At 39.4% G+C, this 19,501-nt stretch overlaps 1 protein-coding gene across 2 annotated transcripts in view; it reads left to right on the plus strand.

Moving 5' to 3' along the window:
- Positions 1 to 14,114: 14,114 nt before the first annotated feature.
- NOC3L (NOC3 like DNA replication regulator) overlaps positions 14,115 to 19,501 on the plus strand; it is a 31,901-nt gene continuing 26,514 nt past the window's right edge. For both annotated transcript variants that reach the window (XR_012922879.1, XM_012766333.3), the window contains exons 1-5: positions 14,115 to 14,254; positions 15,256 to 15,463; positions 17,008 to 17,140; positions 18,188 to 18,345; positions 18,948 to 19,004. Coding sequence is in view for 1 of the 2 variants with exons in the window: in XM_012766333.3 (XP_012621787.1) it covers positions 14,246 to 14,254; positions 15,256 to 15,463; positions 17,008 to 17,140; positions 18,188 to 18,345; positions 18,948 to 19,004 (565 nt within the window). In the remaining variant the exon portion in view is untranslated. The remainder of the gene's footprint in view (positions 14,255 to 15,255; positions 15,464 to 17,007; positions 17,141 to 18,187; positions 18,346 to 18,947; positions 19,005 to 19,501) is intronic.

Below are 19,501 nucleotides of genomic sequence, written 5' to 3' on the forward strand. Positions count from 1 at the left end.
TTTATAGTAGAGACGGGGTCTCGCTCTTGCTCAGGCTGATTTCAAACTCCTGACCTAGAGCAATCCACCCACCTCGGCCTCCCAGAGTGCTAGGATTACAGTCGTGAGCCACCGTGCCCAGCCGGTATCTTTATTTTTATTACACAAATATAACAAGTTAATGAGATTCATTTTGCAATAGAACAGAATACAGAAATTTTAAAAATCAAAACAGCCACGATCTCATCATCCAGAAATAATCAATGTTAATATTAATTGAATATTTTCTTTTACAGATTAATTTGCTGTGTTGTTTTCCAATCTATGGATGAAACAAATTTTATTTAATCAATCCCCTTTTATTAGCCATTTTGATGGTTTCTCATTGTTTTCTGTTTTATGACAGTGTTTATACACTGGTGCAATGAAATTCTATGTATATACTAAATATTTGTGCATATCTTTTCTCAGAAAAATTTATTATAAATGTAATTGATAGGGAAAATGAAATAAACATACATTTTATTTTTTTATTAGACTTAAAAGCCAAGGACTTTGCATTGTTTTACATGTTTTCTTCTTATGGCCAGTTAAATCTCTTTTCTATTCATTCAAATTCACCCATTCTCCAAAATCCAGCTTTAAGTTCTGTTCTATCTTCAAGATCATTTCAGTGGGTCCTACAATGCTCACTGATCTTCTATATCTCTTATTACTTTTTAAAATTTTTCATTTGGAAATAATTTGAGACTTAGAAAAAATCTGCAAAAATAATAAAACGTATTTCCATATGCTCTTCATTCAGATTCCCTAAATATTGACATCTAACATAACTATAATAATCAAAATCAGGAAATTAACATTAATAAAACACTATTATTGAATCTTTTTGTTTTAATCATTGTCATTATTGAGTGCTTTTTCTTTCTTTTTTTTATTTTTTATTTCAGCATAATATGGGGATACAAATGTTAAGGTTACATACATCGCCATTACCTTCCCTCCCCCCTCGAGTCAGAGCTTCAAGCGTGTCCATGACCCCAATAATGCACAATTCACTTATAATGTATATATATATAAACCCATCCCCTCCTCCCCCACCTGCCCGACACCCGATAAATGTTTTTGTTTTTTTACTATTATCTAATCTAATCGACAGAACTTATTCACATTTTTCATTTTGTTCCACTAATGTCCTTGATCTGGTGCAGGATCCATCACTCCATTTAGTTTCCATGTCTCTACCCTTTCAATGCAGGACAGTTTTTCAGTCTTTGTCTTTCCCAACCTCAGGGCCAGCTTCATGGACATGCTATGTGAGCAGTTGCACAGGGCCGTGCACATTTCGTTTAACACTCTGCTGTTGCCATCTTGAATTTGTTGAAGAAGGAACCCCACATTTTAATTTGAAGTGGTCTCTGTGAATTATCTAGCTGATCCTGCATAACCTTGACACTTCTGGAGAATATCAGCCAATTATTTTCTAAGATGTCTCTCGATTTTGGTCTAATGTTCCCTCACATAAATTCAGGGTATTTATTTTTGGTAAGAATACCACAGAACTGATGTTGTGTCCTCCATGCATCATAGGAGGAGGCACATAGTGTTGATTTATCCCAATACTGGTGATGCTAACTTTGATAACTTAGGATGGGATCTGCTGGGTTTCTGCCCTATAAAGTTACTATTTTACCTTTTGTAAGTATTTCGTGAGGAGATACCTTTATTATTTTATTTTTAATTGATAAAAATTGTATATATAATGTACAATATGTTGTTTTGAAATATGTATACATAAGGAGATACTTTAAGACAATACAAATATCTGTTTTTCATACTTTTTATGCTTGCAACATTTATTACTATGATGTTTGCCAAATGACATCTATCTTCATTATTCTTTATACATTTATTTGGAATTTTTTGGTAAGGAAGAGCTTACCCTTCTCCCGCATTTATGTATTTATTAATTATTATTATTATTATTTTTAAGAGACATGATCTTGCTCTGTCACCCAGGCTGGCGTGCGGTGATACAATCATAGCTCACTGCAACCGCCAACTCTTAGGCTCAAGCAATCCTCTTACCTCAACATCCCAAGTAACTAGGACTGCAGGTGTGTGCCACCACACCGGCTAATTTTTATGTTTTGTAGAGACAGGGTCTCACTGTGTTGCCCAGGCTGGTTTTGAACTCCTGGCCTCAAGTGATCTTCCCACCTCAGCCTCCCAAAGTGCGGGGATTATAGGTGTGAGCCACTGTCCTAACCTATCTATTTATTTGATTATTTATATCAGTACAGACTGATAGGTTCTCATTTTATTCTATGTGTTGTAAAATGCCATACTATTGTTAAAGTTGATTACTGAGTCATTTTTGATTGGTTCTCTTTATCTTTGAGCAATCTTCTTACTTTCTGGTACCACAGGATGTTTCAGGCTCTTTTCAATATTTTCCCTGCCTCAGCCTTGGAAAGATCCATTTTTCCAAAAAGCCTTGCCTGGGTATGGTGGCTCATGCCTATAATCCTAGCATTCTGGGAGGCTGAGGCAGGAGGATTGCTTGAGCTCAGGAGTTCAAGACCAACCTGATCAAGAATGTGACCTGTCTCTACTAAAAATAGAAAAAATTAGCCTGGTGTGGTGGTGTGCACCTGTAGTCCCAGCAACTGGGGAGCCTGAGGCAGGAGGATCACTTGAGCCCAGGAGTTTGAGGTTGCAGTGAGCTAGGATGATGCCACAGCACTGTAGCCCACCCCGGAAACAGAGCGAGACTATGTATAAGAAAGAAAAAAAAGAAACAAAGAAAGAAGAAGAACAAAAAGCCTTGACTCCTTCTATAGGAAAATGTTATTTATATATTAAGATCTAGACACTAGATATGCTCATTGGTACTAGAGTCTCATTGCTTCTAGGCCTTCTCAGCAGACAGAGGTAAGAGATACATGTGCACAGATACACACAGACACATAAACACACACATACCCCTATTTCTATATCTATCTGTGTGGGGGGAGAGAAAGAGACAGAGAGAGAGAGAGAGAGAGAGAGATTATACTCATACCTCCAATTTAAATTCAATACCACAAAATTCATAGTTCATTCTTGCCTTCTCCCTTTCCTTATCTGTAACTCCTTCCTTAAACATACTTTTCTTTCTTTCTTTCTTTTTTTAGAGATAGGGTCTCACTCTGTCACTCATGCTGAGTGCAGTGGCATGACCATATCTAAATGCAACCTCGAATTCCTGGGCTCAAGAAGTCCTCCCCAGCCTCCTGAGTACCTGGGACTATAGGCACACACTACCATGCCCGGCTAATTTTTCTATTTTTCATAGAGACCAAGTTACACCATGTTTCTCAGGTGGAACTCCTGGTCTGGAACCCCTGGCCTCAAGTGATCTTGCTACCTTGGCCTCCCAAAGTGCTAGGATTACACACATGAGCCACAGTGCCCAGTCTTAAACATTTAAAGGCTTTTGATACACATTGTCAAATTGCTTTCAGAAAGGCTGTGCATTTCCCACCAGCACTATGTGAAAGTGCCCAACTTCCTGAATCCTCATCAAAGATGGATTATATTCCTTTAAAAAACTTCCCAATTTTATATTTGGGAAAGGACTTCTCTTTACTATTTTAAATTACCTTTTTTTTTTTGTTACTACAAATGAGCCTGAACCTCTCCCATACCTTGACATTACTTAGCCATCTAAATTTCTTCTTGTGAGACTAAGTAAAAAATTTTAGTCCAACCAATTTCCAGTCCACCTTAATGACTAGATAATCCTAAGAAGTATTTGAGAATTGAAAGGAGATCTCAGAGAAGTGTACAAATTATGTGCTCAAGGATAATCTTACAGTACTTTAAGTGTTTAGGAAAACAACAATAGAAACCTCCATTAGCAGTTAGTGTTTATCTTTACCATATAACTGTGTGTTGTGAATTCCTAAAGGGGATATGACAAACTGGCTTTGGATTTAGGCTAATGAGAAAGAATATTAATATAACACTGGTGGCTCCCTCACAGTGGGTTTGTGAAGGGGTATAAGAGGAAGAAGAATTGAATAGATGAATCCAGGAATCCAGGATGCTCTGATAGAGAGTAGTGGGGGTGAAGTAACCATTTAACAGAAAACCTCTGATGACTTGCAGGTATTTTGGAGACCCAGCTGGCATGACTTAGTCAAATCAAGTACATGCATAACCTATGACCCAGCAATTCCGCTCCTGATTATATCATTCAAAGGAATTTTCTCACAGATCCCTAAGAGGACATGTTGGAAGATGTTCATTAAAGTGTGTGAGTGCTGCTGTTGTCGTTGTTTGAGGTAGAAAGGAATTGGAGACAACCAGAATTGAAGTAAATATATAATAGGTGGCAGACGCACCCCCACGGAGCACTACACAACAATTAAAATCAACAGATCAGATATACACAGAGAAGCTTGGATGAATATTAAAATCATAGTGCCAAGTGAAAAAGAAATGAGATTAATAAAACAATATCATTTAAATAAAGAATATATATGCAGAAAACAATCATATTTTCATAAGAACAGAATTTTTAAAAATCTATATTAAATGCATTAAAATGGTTGCCTATGGAAGACAGGAGAAAGAAATTGCTAAAAGGGGATACAACTGAATATACAGATAAATTTTAAGAAGCAACAGAGGGTCTTTGCATGGATGAATGATAATAATGTGTTAGGGATCTGAGGAAACTGGTGACCCAACTCTCTCAATGCAAGGTGAAAGAAAGGAAGGAAAGAGGGAGAAAGTGAGAAGCAAACAGTGACCAGTAGATAAACCTGTGCTCCCTTTGATCACAGGACTTTGCACGTGCTATTCCATCTGCTAGAAATTATAATGACCACCAACACTGCCACAAACACACATGCACATGCACACACACACAAACACAAACACAGAGTTAACTTCTATTTCCTTCAGATCTCAGTTGTCATCATTTCTTCAGGGAAAGCCTTCTATGACCTCCCTGACAAGACCCTTTTTCCTTATTATGATATGTAACAATATATGTTGTCCTTTGGGGCATTAATTATAACTAACAAAATTTTTTAATTTATATCATTTGTGTGGTTCTTTCATCAACATCTGCTTCCCACTAATAGATCATAAGCTCAACCAGGGCAGGAATTATCTTTTTCTCAGCCCCTTACACAATGGCTGATATAGAGTAAGTAGTCGATTCATAACTGTTGAATAAATGAATTAATAAAAGGATAAATGAATTGAGAAGGATAAAGGCAGGAAAAGAGATTCAAATGGAAGGGTTGTGCAAATATCGCCATAGAAGGCCATGAAATTATTAGCCAGAAAGAAGAATGGAATGATTCTCAAGTTTACCATACTTTTTGTGTGCCAGGTAGTTTATATACATTATCTCTTTATTTAATTAATTTATTTATTTTGTGTGAGACAGGGTCTCACTGTGTTGCCCAGGCTGGAATGTAGTGGTTCAAACACAGTTCACTGCAGCCTCAAACTCATGTGATCCTCCTGCCTCAGCCTCTTGAGTAGCTGGGATTACAGGCGCACGCCTGGCTAATTTTGTATTTTTTGTAGAGGTCAAGTCTGGCTATGTTTCCCAGTCTAGTCTTGAACTCCTGGCCTCAAGCCATCCTCCTCCTGCCTCGGCCTCTGACAATGCTAGGATTATATGTGTGAGCCACCACACCAGGCTGATCTTTTTAAAATGAGTAAAAACCAAGCCTGTCTGACCTCAGTGTTTATGCTTTTTTCCATAAACCATTTAGGATGCAGGGATTGAGAAAAGTAGGAAAGGGTGAAAATTTACCAGGAATGCTAACTAAGAGGGAAAGGAAGGAAGGGAGAGAGAAAACAAGAGTTTAGCAGACTACAGGAAGATACTGGCTAAACTAAAAAGGGAGATGGCTACCAAAATAGTACTTTTGACCTAAAGCCACAAGTATATCTACAGGAAACAGCAGCTCATTCTCTCTGGGGATGGATGGTAAGACTAGGCTGAACTAATATTAAATAGTGTGATCCTGAGGTTTAAAATCTATACAGGTTATGCCTCTAGAATAAAAAAAAAAAAAAAAATAAAAAAAAAAAAATAAATAAAATCTAGATGCATGGGTCTCACACTCAAATGCCATTAGGGACTAGTAAGGCTGGTAGATATTAGACAACAGGAAATTGTGGGGCCTATGGGGAACTAGAGAGTGTACACTGAGTGTATGCCCCACCTAAAGGCACTGAAAAATCTATTTAAAAATCACACACACACACACACACACACACACAGAGTTTTAACCAAATAAAGAGTTCCACTGGTGGAGTTTGGTCCATAATCCTGAAGTTTGTGCCCCCATGACTATATTAAATTCTAGAAAAAAGGGATCCAGAAGAATCATAGTACTTTTTTTTTTTTTTTTTTTTTTGAGACAGAGTCTCGCTTTGTTGCCTAGGCTAGAGTAAGTGCCATGGTGTCAGCCTAGCTCACAGCAACCTCAATCTCCTGGCTCAAGCAATCCTTCTGCCTCAGCCTCCCAAGTAGCTGGGACTACAGGCATGTACCACCATGCCCGGCTAGTTTTATATATATATATATATATATATATATATATATATATATATATGTATATATATATTAGTTGGCCAATTAATTACTTTCTATTTATAGTAGAGATGGGGTCTCGCTCTTGCTCAGGCTGGTTTCGAACTCCTGACCTCGAGCAACCCCCCCCCCCCAGGCCTCCCAGAGAACTAGGATTACAGGCGTGAGCCACCACGCCTGGCCAGAATCATAGTACTTAAAGTCTACAACAATTCAATGGGGATAGATGGGTCTATATTTAGGATTAATTCATCAGTTAAATTCAGTTCAACAAACCAGTAAATATTTATTGATTCTTCCTAGGTACAAAGTACTGACCTAGCTGTTGGGAGTTATAAGACAGAATAAGTCACTATCTCTGTACTTTGGTATTTAGTTCTCAGTTCAGATCCCAATAAGTTTTATGAATAGGCAGTCATAAAAGGCACAAAATAACCTCTCTTCTGCTCAGCAGAAAACTAGTTCCTAATTCTGTCCACGATTTAAATCTCACTTTCATGTCTTTTTAGCTTTAAACTGAGTATATCCCTGTAATGTCCTGTATTCTGAAATTGGCTTTTGTCTACCTACATAAAAATTATTATTTCTTTAGTGGTAGGAAAATAATTTATGCTTAAATTCTAGTACCTTCTCAGGTCCCAGTAGAGATGGTCAATAAATGTTGTTCACTGAACCCAACTTTGGTGGTTTTAAATTATGTCCATAATTCTTTGGTATACTTCCCTTCAAGAGGTGAAGTCTAATTCTCCTACTATTGAGTGTGGTCCAGATTAAGAGACTTGCTTCTAACAAATAGAATAGCAGAAATGATGTCTTCTTAAAAGGCATTATAGCTATCCCCCTGTTCTCTCTTGGATAACATGCTCTGGGGGAAGCCAGCTGCTTTGTCATGAGGACACCCAAGTACTCCCATGGAGAAGTTCACATAGCAAGAAACTGAAGCTTGTTTTCCAATAGCCATATGAGTGAGCCATCTTGGAGGTTAATCCTTGAGCCTCAGTAAAGTCTTCAGGTGACTGCAGCCTTGACCAATATCTAGACTGCAACCTTCAGAACCAGAACATTCCTGCTAAGCCACTCCTAAAATCCAGACCAACAGAAACTGTGTGAAATAATAAATGTTTATTACTGTTTTTAACTTGCTGGTTTTAGGGGAATTTCTTTCTTAAGCAGCAACAGATAACTCATACACATACTTGAACAGACACACTATGTCATTCATTCTATTATATTATGTTCAGGAGCCTGTTTCACTTCCTTCTTTTCTTTCACTTCCCATTTTTTGCCACCTCCAGAAACCATCAACAAGTGTTCATTGAACCTGACTTTGGTAGTTTTAAATTATGTCCATAATTCTTCGATATACCTCCCTTTTTCCCCCTGGATGTTAAAAAATTCTTATGTAACATATTAAAAAGTCCATTTGCCCCTAATGCACTCAAGAGATTCCTTAGGGCAGATCTTTCCTTCTTTCTGGTGTGACAGATGCTGGAGGAGTATTCTGAATCATCCTGACTTCTCATTAACCTCATAGCTACCCACTGTTTTTACTTATGTATCCATTTGCTTGCTCAGTTGAATTTTAAATATGATCAGAACACCAGCTTGGAAAATGAAGGAAAACAACCAGAAGAATAAATGCCACCCAGTAGGTCTTTGGAGTGTATGTGGATAAACCTACGTGCAGAAGTATTTCCAAACTTGTAACCAGAGACAAGACTTGAGCTTTGGTGATAGGTGAAGTAGAGAATATTAGAATAAGAGTGGATGATATCTTAGATGTTAGTTCATTTGACAGTCTCCTTCCCATTCAGCTATACTTCCCAGCAGCTTTAGAATAGAGACCTAGAGACAATACCCCCTTGTTGTACAGATCATTGTTTCACAGAGAGCTCCTAGCAGAGTCTGGTACAGAGAGGAGGGTGAGAAACTATTGCTGCCCAAGGGACTATCAGAAACTGTACTTAACTTTGTGCATGGAATTTACTTCTTCCCTAGGGATTTTGAAAGGCAATTAATAAATAAAGAATGGGTCTGAGCAGTCAGTGTAAGAAAGAGGAAATGTCATGTTTTAATTTAGCAACAAAAATCTTACAGAGAAAATAACATATATTACAAGCCTAGGAAAATCCCTCTTTAATTTTCCCCTGATCCATAATATTGCAGATTGGGAAAACAGCTAAAGATATTTGATCCCTTTTACTGAAAAACTACTCCCACTGATGGGACTAGCATCTTGTTACATTTCCCACCTGGTGTAAACACAGACTTTACTATACTATACTAGCTAATCCTCTTATTCATTAAATAAAAAGAAATTAATTAAATGGGAGCTAATATTTATTTCATAAGATTATTGAAGATAAAATGAAATAATTCACATTTAGGGAAACATAAAAAGTACCTAAATAAGTGATAGCTGCCTTAGGCTTGCATCTTCTGAATTTGACCCTGAGTCAAGGTGCTATGGGTTGAATTGTTTATCTCCAAAAAAAGATACATTAAAATTCTAACTCCTGGTAACCATGAATGTGACTTTATTTGGAATAGGGGGTCTTTGCAAATGTAATAAAGTTAAGATGAGGTCATTAGGATGGGCCCTTAATCCAATATGACCAGTGTCCTTATAAGAGGGAATATGGCCATGTGAAGACACAGATACAGGGAGGATGCAACATAAAGGTGGAAGCAGAGATTGGAATGATGCATCTACAAGTCAAAGAATGCCCAGGATTGTTAGCTGTCACCAGAAGCAAGGATACAGGCATGGAACAGATTCTCCCTCAGAGCTTAAAAAGAAGCCAACTGTGCCAACACCTTTATTTCAGACTTCTTGTCTCCACAGCTGTGAGAGAAGACATTTCTGTTGTTTTCAGCCACCCAATGTGTGGCATTTTGTTATGACAGACCTCAGAAACTAATACATAAGGATTTGAGTGCAAGTGGTTTATCTTGATGGTGAGTCCAGAAACCACTGATGATAGCAGGGTGGGTAACTGAGACTGGGAAGAGGACATAAATGGATTGTGCTGAGTAGCTTATCTCTGCAGACAAGGTAGAAGATACCTCAGAGTTTTCCTACGTCTGAGGAGCAAGGTATATTTATTGGTATAATTTTTAGCATATTTTTTTCTATGGCTGCTGTAACAAATATCACAAACTTGGTGGCTTAAAACAACAGAAATTTATTCTCTCACAGTTCTAGAGGCCAGAAGTCTGAAATCTATAGCACTGGGCTCAGCTCTAGAAGACAATTTTTTTTCTCGTCTCTTTCCCATTCTGGTGACTGATGGCACTCCTTGACTTATGTCTATCTCACTCCAATCTCTGCCTATGTGGTCACATTGCCTTTTCTTCTGTGTGAAATCTCCCCTTGCCTATCTCTTCTTTAGAAACAGGGCCTTGGCCGGGCGCTGTGGCTCACGCCTGTAATCCTAGCTCTTGGGAGGCCGAGGCGGGCGGATTGCTCAAGGTCAGGAGTTCAAAACCAGCCTGAGCAAGAGCGAGACCCCGTCTCTACTATAAATAGAAAGAAATTAATTGGCCAACTGATATATATATAAAAAAAAAAAAAAAAAAATTAGCCGGGCATGGTGGCGCATGCCTGTAGTCCCAGCTACTCGGGAGGCTGAGGCAGAAGGATCACTCAAGCCCAGGAGTTTGAGGTTGCTGTGAGCTAGGCTGACGCCACGGCACTCACTCTAGCCTGGACAACAAAGTGAGACTCTGTCGCAAAAAAAAAAAAAAAAAAACAAAAAAAAAAAGAAACAGGGCCTTGCTCTGTCACCCTGTCTGCAGTGTGATCATAGCTCACTGTAATCTCAAACTCCTGGGATCAAGGGATCCTCCCCCCTCAGCCTCCCAAAGTGCTGGGATTACAGGCCTGAGCCACCATGCCTGGCCTCCCTGCCTTTTCTTAAAAGGACACATATGAGTGCTCACCTGGGTAATCTCCCCATTTTAAGATCCTTAACTTAATTACACTTTTGTCCATATAAGGTAATATTCATAGGTTTCTAGGAATGTGGGCTTCATATCTTCTGAAGACATTTTTCAGCCTACCACAATTGGTACATTTATTCTTCAACTCTCATTTGTTGTTCGTTGAAGGCTGCTTTCACTGGTGGAAATTACTTGGCACTTCTGGCCTACCCTGTAGGGGTCCAGAAACAGTCCTTAAGGTGAAAATTTGCAAGTGCTCACAGAGGACTTTTTCAGCATGTATGGAACAGAAAGTGCAAAGGGGATGTAGGTGGAACATCAACAGCATCTGTGTAGGGCCCCCCAGGACCCCCGACCACCTCTGCTTTCTTTTGCATCCTGACCCAAAATCACACTGTCTTGACCCCTCTGTGACCTAGCCAGCTGCAGGTTTTTCTCAGCAGGATTGAACCCAAACCAGGGCTTGAACATTCCTAGGAACAGATAAAGCTATCTAGGTTGTTGGCCAAAATATTGAAAAAAAACTGGCCCTAGCCATGAGCCAAATTCCTTAAACCCCTGTATAAAGTCCTTACCCTGATCCCCTCGTTGCATACATACTTAAGTAGAACACCCCTTTTCTCTTGCTGTCTCAAGGATTGCTGCAGCACTCTGTAAGTTCCCCTGATAAATGCTATGGACTGATCACCCTGGCGTTTAGTGCTTTTCTTTGGAATCCCAAATGACCTCATCTGTAATGGTTTGGGGCACTCCTTTGTAGGAGCTCCCTTGCCACCACTTTTGGGGTGATTCCAGCAGAGGGTTTGGGGGGATGAAACAATCTGCTACATCATTATTTTATTTTTTGTTATTTTCTTGTTAATAATTAATTTTGATTAATAAAATTAACAAGAAAATTTTGATCAATAGATAATAATTTTAACAATAAAATTTTGATTAATAATCAAAATTAATTATAATTACTTAGTAGTTATTTTAACCTAATTCCCTGATGGATCACAATATAAGTTATTTGTACTACCTGGGTGGACTTGCTTAAAACATAATATTCCATCTTTCTGAATTTTCTGCCAGTTCCATTAAAGTATGTCCAGTGTCCTTTCTGCCACTTCTACTTAACCCTTTGCACTGGGATGTCGAGTGTGACTCGACACAGTTAGCATCGGTAGCAGCTTGTATGTTGAGCCACACTCGACACGTAGTTTCACCTCGGGGAGAAGGGGGATTTTTGTCTATCTTTCCAGTATCTTTTCTTGTTTTCATTAGCATGAAAGGACAAGTAAAATGTAAATGTAGAGATGGTACATTAACTTCCAGGGGTAGATTATTATGCCCTAACTTAGAGCAATGTTTAGATGGAAAGCTCCATATAATCACACCTCACCCTAACAAAAACCACAAAGATTGTGTTGTTTGTTCTAACAGAAAAATCAAAGGAGGAAGAAGAGAGACGATTTATATTTGCAAAACATGTGAATGTAAACCAGGTCTTCATGTGGGTGAATGTTTCAAAAAATATCACACCATGAAAAATTATAGAGATTAAAATTACTCTTTGAATGTATCAATAATTTGAAATATAAAAAAATCCAAATAAATAAGTTTGTATGAAAAGAAACTCCAGTTTTTTATTCTACTGCTGCGCTTTGTAAAATCTGGGGTATTTAAAAATTAAATCCCAAGTAGAATAAACGAATTGAGAAAAAAGCAAGCGAGTGCAAAAGGTTAAGTAGATACATTGCTCTATCATTTTCTCTAAAGCAGCTTTACTTCATCTTTCAGCACCTATGCAATCTCTTCTATTATTCTTTATTTGGTTACGTGTAATTATTTTTCTTAACTATATGTATTTCTTGACTATATTTTAACATTGTAGAAAGTAGAGATCATGACATATATGTTGTAAAATTCTTTATGTTTGGATTGTGGAGATTTACATTTATAACAACACTAATAATTTTTCATAAGGAATATGAGATATCAACTTTGAGCCTATCATAGGCTTTTTTTTTTTTTTTTTTTTTGAGACAGAGTCTTGCTTTGTTGCCCAGGCTAGAATGAGTGCCGTGGCGTCAGCCTAGCTCACAGCAACCTCAAACTCCTGGGCTCAAGTGATCCTGCTGTCTCAGCCTCCCGAGTAGCTGGGACTACAGGCATGCGCCACCATGCCCGGCTAATTTTTTCTATATGTATTAGTTGGCCAATTAATTTCTTTCTATTTATAGTAGAGACGGGGTCTCACTCTTGTCAGGCTAGTTTCGAACTCCTGACCTTGAGCAATCCGCCCGCCTCGGCCTCCCAGAGTGCTAGGATTACAGGCGTGAGCCACCGCGCCCGGCTATCATAGGCTTTTATTTTATCTGAATGTTTATTATTATTATTTTTGAGACAGAATCTCTCTCTGTTGCCCAGACTAGAGTGCAGTGGTGAGATCATAGTTCACCACAACCTCAAATTCCTGGGCAATCCTCCTGTCTCAGCCAGGCTCTTAGTCTCTTTAAAGTAATCAGCCATTGAGAGGAAAACCAAAGACACAATCACTCCAAAACAGATATACTGGGTTGGAATCCAATTCCAATCAAATAATCAGACACAGGCCGGGCACGGTGGCTCACGCCTGTAATCCTAGCACTCTGGGAGGCCAAGGCGGGAGGATCGTTCAAAGTCAGGAGTTCAAAACCAGCCTGAGCCAAGAGCGAGACCCAACTCTACCATAAATAGAAAAAAATTAATTGGCCAACTAATATATAGAGAAAAAATCAGTCGGGCATGGTGGCGCATGCCTGTAGTCCCAGCTACTCGGGAGGCCGAGGCAGCAGGATTGCTTGAGCCCAGGAGTTTGAGGGTGCTGTGAGCTAGGCTGCCTCCACAGCACTCACTCTAGCCTGGGCAACAAAGCGAGACTGTCTCAAAAAAAAAAAATACAAAAAGAAAAAAAGAAAAGTAATGACTTCGGTGGAATTACTATGCAGACGGGAGAATTTACCCAAAGGCAATAGGTTTTAAAAAAATACTGAAATGCAGATGAGTCTTACTGATATAGCTTCGTATCAGACAATGGCTAAAATTAAAGCAAAAAATATTTCCAAATAAGATATCAAGAATCACACCCTTTTGAGTTACGGAAGGTGAGAGAAATCATTCGCCATTCCACAAACACGCCCAGAGTGCCCGTGGAGGGGCGAGTATCGCACACAGGAGCGAGCTGCTCCCTGTGCTCCAGGCTGCCGGGAGGGAAGCCTACGAAAATCAGTGTCCGACCGGGTGAGTGAGATAAGCAACGTGAGGAGAGGCACGAAATGCAGTAAGGTGACTGAAAAACACCAAGCCCTCTCCTGAGAGGAGCTCGATTTCCCCAAGATTTCAAAAGAAATGGGGCGAAAGTCAAAGAGTCAATGACCTTTGCAAAACTCCCCCACTCCGTCCCGCCACTGGCCACCAACCTTTGGCCCAGCGCCCCTCGGGGCTCGCATGCGCGCGCACGCCGCGGCGCCGCCAGCTCTGGGCGGCGGAACCCGCACCGCGAGAAGGCGCGACCCCGAACCTGCTGACGGAAGTCCCGCCTCGTTATTTCCGGCGGCGGAGGATGGGGCGGAGCTGGAGGGTGCTTCCGGCTAGCGGAGTGGCGCGGGTTCGGCACGTGTGTCACTCCCCGGGTTTCCTGGATTACCCCAGGCCGTGGTGAATGTCAGGCCGAGTTTCTCTTCAGGCATAAGGATGAAGGCAGTAAGTGTCCTCAGAAGCCCCTGCGGCCTAGGCCCCTCTAGCTTACGGCGTCGCTGCCTGGTTTAGCTTTTCGGCAGGCTTTCACTCTTGTATAGGGGGCGGTGGTCTAGATCCGGGGCTTCCTCTGGGCTCTGTGCGCTGTCAGCTTCTCCGGGCTCATCCTTCGTCGCCCACTGTGCGCACGCAGAGCTTAAAGGGACCACGCTGAGATAGTAACGGAGTTTTGTATCCGTAGGATTTCAGACTTTGAATTGGGTTTTAAGATCGTTTTTCGAACCCTTCTGCAGATGAGAAGCAGGGTCTGTATGATGTGAGCCATGATACCTATACGAGACAAGTCCTTTCCCTCCCATAAAGAGATAGGAAAGCAAGTGATTTGCCCTGGTTCTCACAGAAAGTTAGAGCTAGTCCTGGGATTCGGATTTCTCAATGAGGGGTTACCAGCAAGAGAGGGGGAATCCAAAGATCCGAATTGAGTTTTGCCCTAGCTTAGAGGTCTTTGGAAAGTTGCATAACCTCTCTGAGCCTTAGCTTCTTCATCAGTAATGCGAGGATAACAGCAGGATAACTAGACTGTTGGAGGTGATTTGTTACAGCACTTTGTGAATGGTAAAACAGTATATAAATTTCAGTTATTAAAAACAGCCAGCATTTTGTTCTGAGTACGTTGAGCTAAAGTTGTTAAACTAGCCCTGAATTGGGGATTTACCACTACAGATCAGTGGTTCTTAACCTTTGGGGGGATCTTAGATCCCTTTGAGTAGCTGTGGATTCTGTTCACAGAAAGACCCCAGGTTGAATAAGATACTCTAGTGCCATTCTGTAAGATTAATGCCATAGTTTTGTTTTAGCTCTTATATGAAAGATCCATGGCTGTGAGACATTAAAATTGTGGAATTGATTCTGATGAAACTTGCAATCAATTCTCTTTAACTTGATTTTGAAAATAAAATAATTTAAATTTCTGGATATGCAGTGTTCATTCTGCTTTTGTTTTCTAGAGAAGAAATAAAAAACAGCTCCCAAGCTTTCGAAAGTTGCTAAAAACTAGTAAAGTCAAACTTGAAAACAAGCTAAAAAATAAGCAGTTTAAACAACAAAGCACTCTAAAGAAGTACCGAAAAGAACAGAGGAAACTAAGGCAAGCTGTAAAAGATGCTGTGTCTAAGAAACCTGTTCCATTGGAGGACCCAAAGGATAAACGACGAGGTAATTGTGAAAGCATTCGTGGGCTCTGCTTTCCATTGATTTATTACAAAGTGTTCTTTATGGAAATAACTTTGCTTTCTAGTAACCACTCTTCTTGTTCTCAGATCTTCCCAAGAGTAGGTAAGGATAGTAGTCCTATATGCTTTATCACAGTGTGAGAAAACAGTTTACAATAATACAGCATTCATTTTGAGAAAGAGCTAGCCTCTGCTTTTAGTTTCTCTAGAAAGCAGATCTGAAGATGCAATATTTGGGTAAACAAACTCAGAGTAGCGTTGTAAATAAATGTTTCTCATTCTGTGACAGTTAGCTAAGGTAAGAACATTGCTTGTTTAGGTGGGCGTGGTGGCACAGGCCTGTAGTCCTAGCTACTCAGGAGGCTGATGTGAGAGGATTGCTTGATTATAGGAGTTTGAGGTTACAGTGAGCTGTGTTCACACCAGCACACTCTAGCCTTCTGGCTTTCTTTTCACTTTTATTTCCTCTGTAAAGTAGCAAGCAATGTCCTCTGTTGATTATGAAGTTAGGTAGGTGATGGGGTAAGAAGTGTGAAGACAGATAAAAGATTTAGAAAGGTACTCTAGGGAAGAGAGAAAGCTGACTAAGGAAATGCATCCATTGATGGTATGTTTGAGAAATGGAAGGCTCATTTAAAGTAGATAGGAGTGCCATTCTGTGCAGTGTGTACCTTTACATAGCAATACTTACCAGTCTTAATTGGGGTCAGGAAGAATTATAGGTTCCATTAGGGAAGATGCTAAGATTGTCTTGTTCATAGTTGAATCCTCAGCACTTAGAAGAGTGCCTGGCACTGAGTTAGTGTTCATTTTTCTTTTTTAAGAAAAAAGAAAAAGAATTGGAGGAAGAGAGCAAGGGACGAGAGAGGGAGCAGATCTGTAGTTGGGATTTTGTTAGGTGTGACTGCCTGAAGTATAGAAAGAAAAGTAGTTGGGGATTTTGGCAAGAGTGGAGTTGAAGCAACGACGCAATCTAAGTGAGGGAGTGAAGGCAGAACACATTGGTAGATAGAAAGTGGAGTTGTCAAAGGATTGGAAGTCTATTTAGTTTAGGAAGAAGTGCCAAGAAGTAACTGAATGAGAGCTGGAAGGACAAAAGGTTGTGATCAGAGAGTGCAGTGAGCACCAAGGTTTGGAATGTGGCCCTTGGAGAGGGTGGTTGAAGTGGAATGGAAGTGAAAGTCATTGGAGATGAGAAGGAGCTAAGAAGCTAAGTCATTGGTTCTCAAATGCTCTAAAAGGCACCTCAGAATGTGTGGAGTTGTTTATTTTTTGCATGGTAAAATGACCTGCGAATGCTCCTAATGTTTAGATTTCAGGAGTTGGAAATACTAGCGTTTTTCCTAGTTCAGGACACCCCAGTACAACAAAGAATTGTCCTGCCCAACATGTCAGTAGTGCTTCCATTTAGAAACCCTGGGCTAAAGTATTAGAAAAAATAAGCTTTTCCTGTTATAGACACAAAAATGCAGAGCTCCACATCTCTTGCACTTGTTTGTGATTTTTTTCTTTTCTTTTGTGGAACAGGTAAAAGGATTGAGAGGAAAGAGGAAGAAGAAGAGGAAGCCCTGCCATTAGATATGATGGACGAAGATGACTTACAGTTAATGAAGGATTTAGGACAGAGAGCATCTTTTCTAACAAGAGATCTGTCTTCTAGGTACTACTGCATTTGGGTTATAATTATTCACATCCTTTCAATGTTAAAAGCTTTGTTCCGAATTTTAACTTAGGTAGTTAGTTTAAGATGTTTACCTCTGAACATAGTATTCTGTTACTCAATTTATTTCATACATAAGGAAGTTTATGAAGAAGACAGATTCAGTTTATATCTTTTGAGTCTGAAAAGTGAAGTACAGTGAATGGGGGAAGAATGACATACTCAGTTTAAGGCATTGGCAGAACACTCCTGAGGTTTTTTAAATTTTTTTTTGAGACAGAGCCTCACTTTGTTGCCCCAGCTAGAGTGCCCTGGTGTCAGCCTAGCTCACAGCAACCTCAAACTCCTGGGCTCAGTCAGACCTTCTCGCTCAGACTACAGGCATGCGCCACCATGCTCGGCTAATTTTTTCTATTTATTTTCATTTGGCCAATTAATTTCTTTCTATTTTTAGTAGAGACGGGGTCTTGCTCTTGCTCAGGCTGGTTTTGGACTCCTGACGTTGAGCAATCCTCTTGCCTCAGCCTCCCAGAGTGCTAGGATTACAGGTGTGAGCCACCTCGCCCAGTTTATGAGTTGTTTATGGTCATGATCTCACTTACTCCTTGTTACCCTGCTAGGTAGGTCTTATTTCCATTTCCAGAGAGGAAACTGATACTTCCCTACAATCATAAGTATCAGGAATTTAAACTTAGATCTTTTGAACTCCAAAGTTCATGCTATCCTCAAAGGTTTGGGGAAAATAAAAGAGTCACCCTTGTGTCTGTGGAATGTTCTTTAAAAATAATCTGCTGTAACTTTCACCTTATTTTGCATCTAGAGGGAAAACTAGATGTGGCTGTAGTTTCTTTGTGGTAGGCTATTTACCCAGTTCATTTATTCACTTGCTGTTTGAATGCCTGGTCTAAGTGATAATAGGTGTATACATACACCTGTTGAAGGTTAGCTTGTGATTATTTTTCTGTACTTTTAAAATGATAGGTCTCTATTTTCAAGGTACCTTTTAAAATATATTAACACTGAAAATTGAATTTTTTTTTCCTGTAGCGAACCTGTTCATACCAAGAAACGAAAGCATGAGCGCATTATAGATAAATATGAAAAAATGCCAAGAACTCTGCAGGCCGCACCAGAGAAGGAACTGATTCATTTACTTCCTATCAAAGATAAAAGTGGTATAATCCCACAGACCAGGGAGAAGCCAGGTGAATCTGCTCAGCTGGTGTATAAATTAAACTTTCAGCTCCTCACTAATATCATGTGTTTTCTTCATTCAAAATTTAGTTTTATTTTGACTTTTACCCCTGTCTACAAAGTCAGATTAGCTGCAATGAGTCATATAGCAAGCTTGATGATTTTGGCTAGAATTACAGGTGATTATCTCAGGTGTCCATTTGTACTGAGGACATCTGCTATAAGGTTCAGATGATTTTTCTTTTCAGAGAGTATTTCACCAAATTTTACTGTTTCTAAAATTAGAACATGTTAACTATCCTTAATTAGCCTCCTTTTTTTAATGTATCTTTTTGTGTATATGAAGAAAAGCACAGAGAAAAATGTAAAAATCAAAGATGTGAAGTTACATGGTTTATTACAAAGCACAAACCCATAAAACTCATTCAGGCAGGAAATAAATGCTGCCATTGTCCAGAAACTTCCCTTGTGCTCTCCTTACTTACTAATTGCTCTCTCTCCATAAAAGTAATTACCATTCTTAGTTTTGTGGTAGTCATTTCCTTGCTTTTTTAAAAATAGTTTTACCACTTAAGTATGTTTCACAGTTTTAATACACATATTTTCCATATAGTTATTAACAGTAACAAAGATGAAGAGGATCAAGAAGAAGAGATGGAACTTGAGGAAGGTAATGGAATGTATCTTTACAGTTAGTAAATTGTTAATTGAAAATTACTTTTTTTGCGTAATAGTAAATGTGAGATAATTTTAAGTAAAATCTATAATGTATATTTTGGAGCACTGCTTATGTCAAGTGCATTTTGAAAATTTTTCCACATTTAAACGGTTCATCTTACTGAATTTGATTCTGTTTGTTTTATTAAAAAATTTTTTTTTACAGACAGGATCTCACTCTGTCACCCAGGCTGGAATGCAGTGGTGTGATTGTAGCTCACTGTAACTTTGAACTGCAGGGCTCAAGCCATCTTCCCATCTCAGCCTCCAGAGTAGTTGGGACTATGGCCACACGCCACCATGCATGGCTGATTTTTTAATTTTTCATACAGATGAGATCTCACTATTTTGCCCAGGCTGGTCTCAAACTCCTGAGCTCAAGCAATCCTTCTTTGCCCTCTCAAAGTGCTGGGATTATAGGTGGGAGCCACTGTGCCTGATTTGTTGAGT

Source organism: Microcebus murinus, chromosome 14 (assembly GCF_040939455.1).
Source record: "Microcebus murinus isolate Inina chromosome 14, M.murinus_Inina_mat1.0, whole genome shotgun sequence".
NCBI classification, from domain to species: Eukaryota; Metazoa; Chordata; class Mammalia; order Primates; family Cheirogaleidae; genus Microcebus; species Microcebus murinus.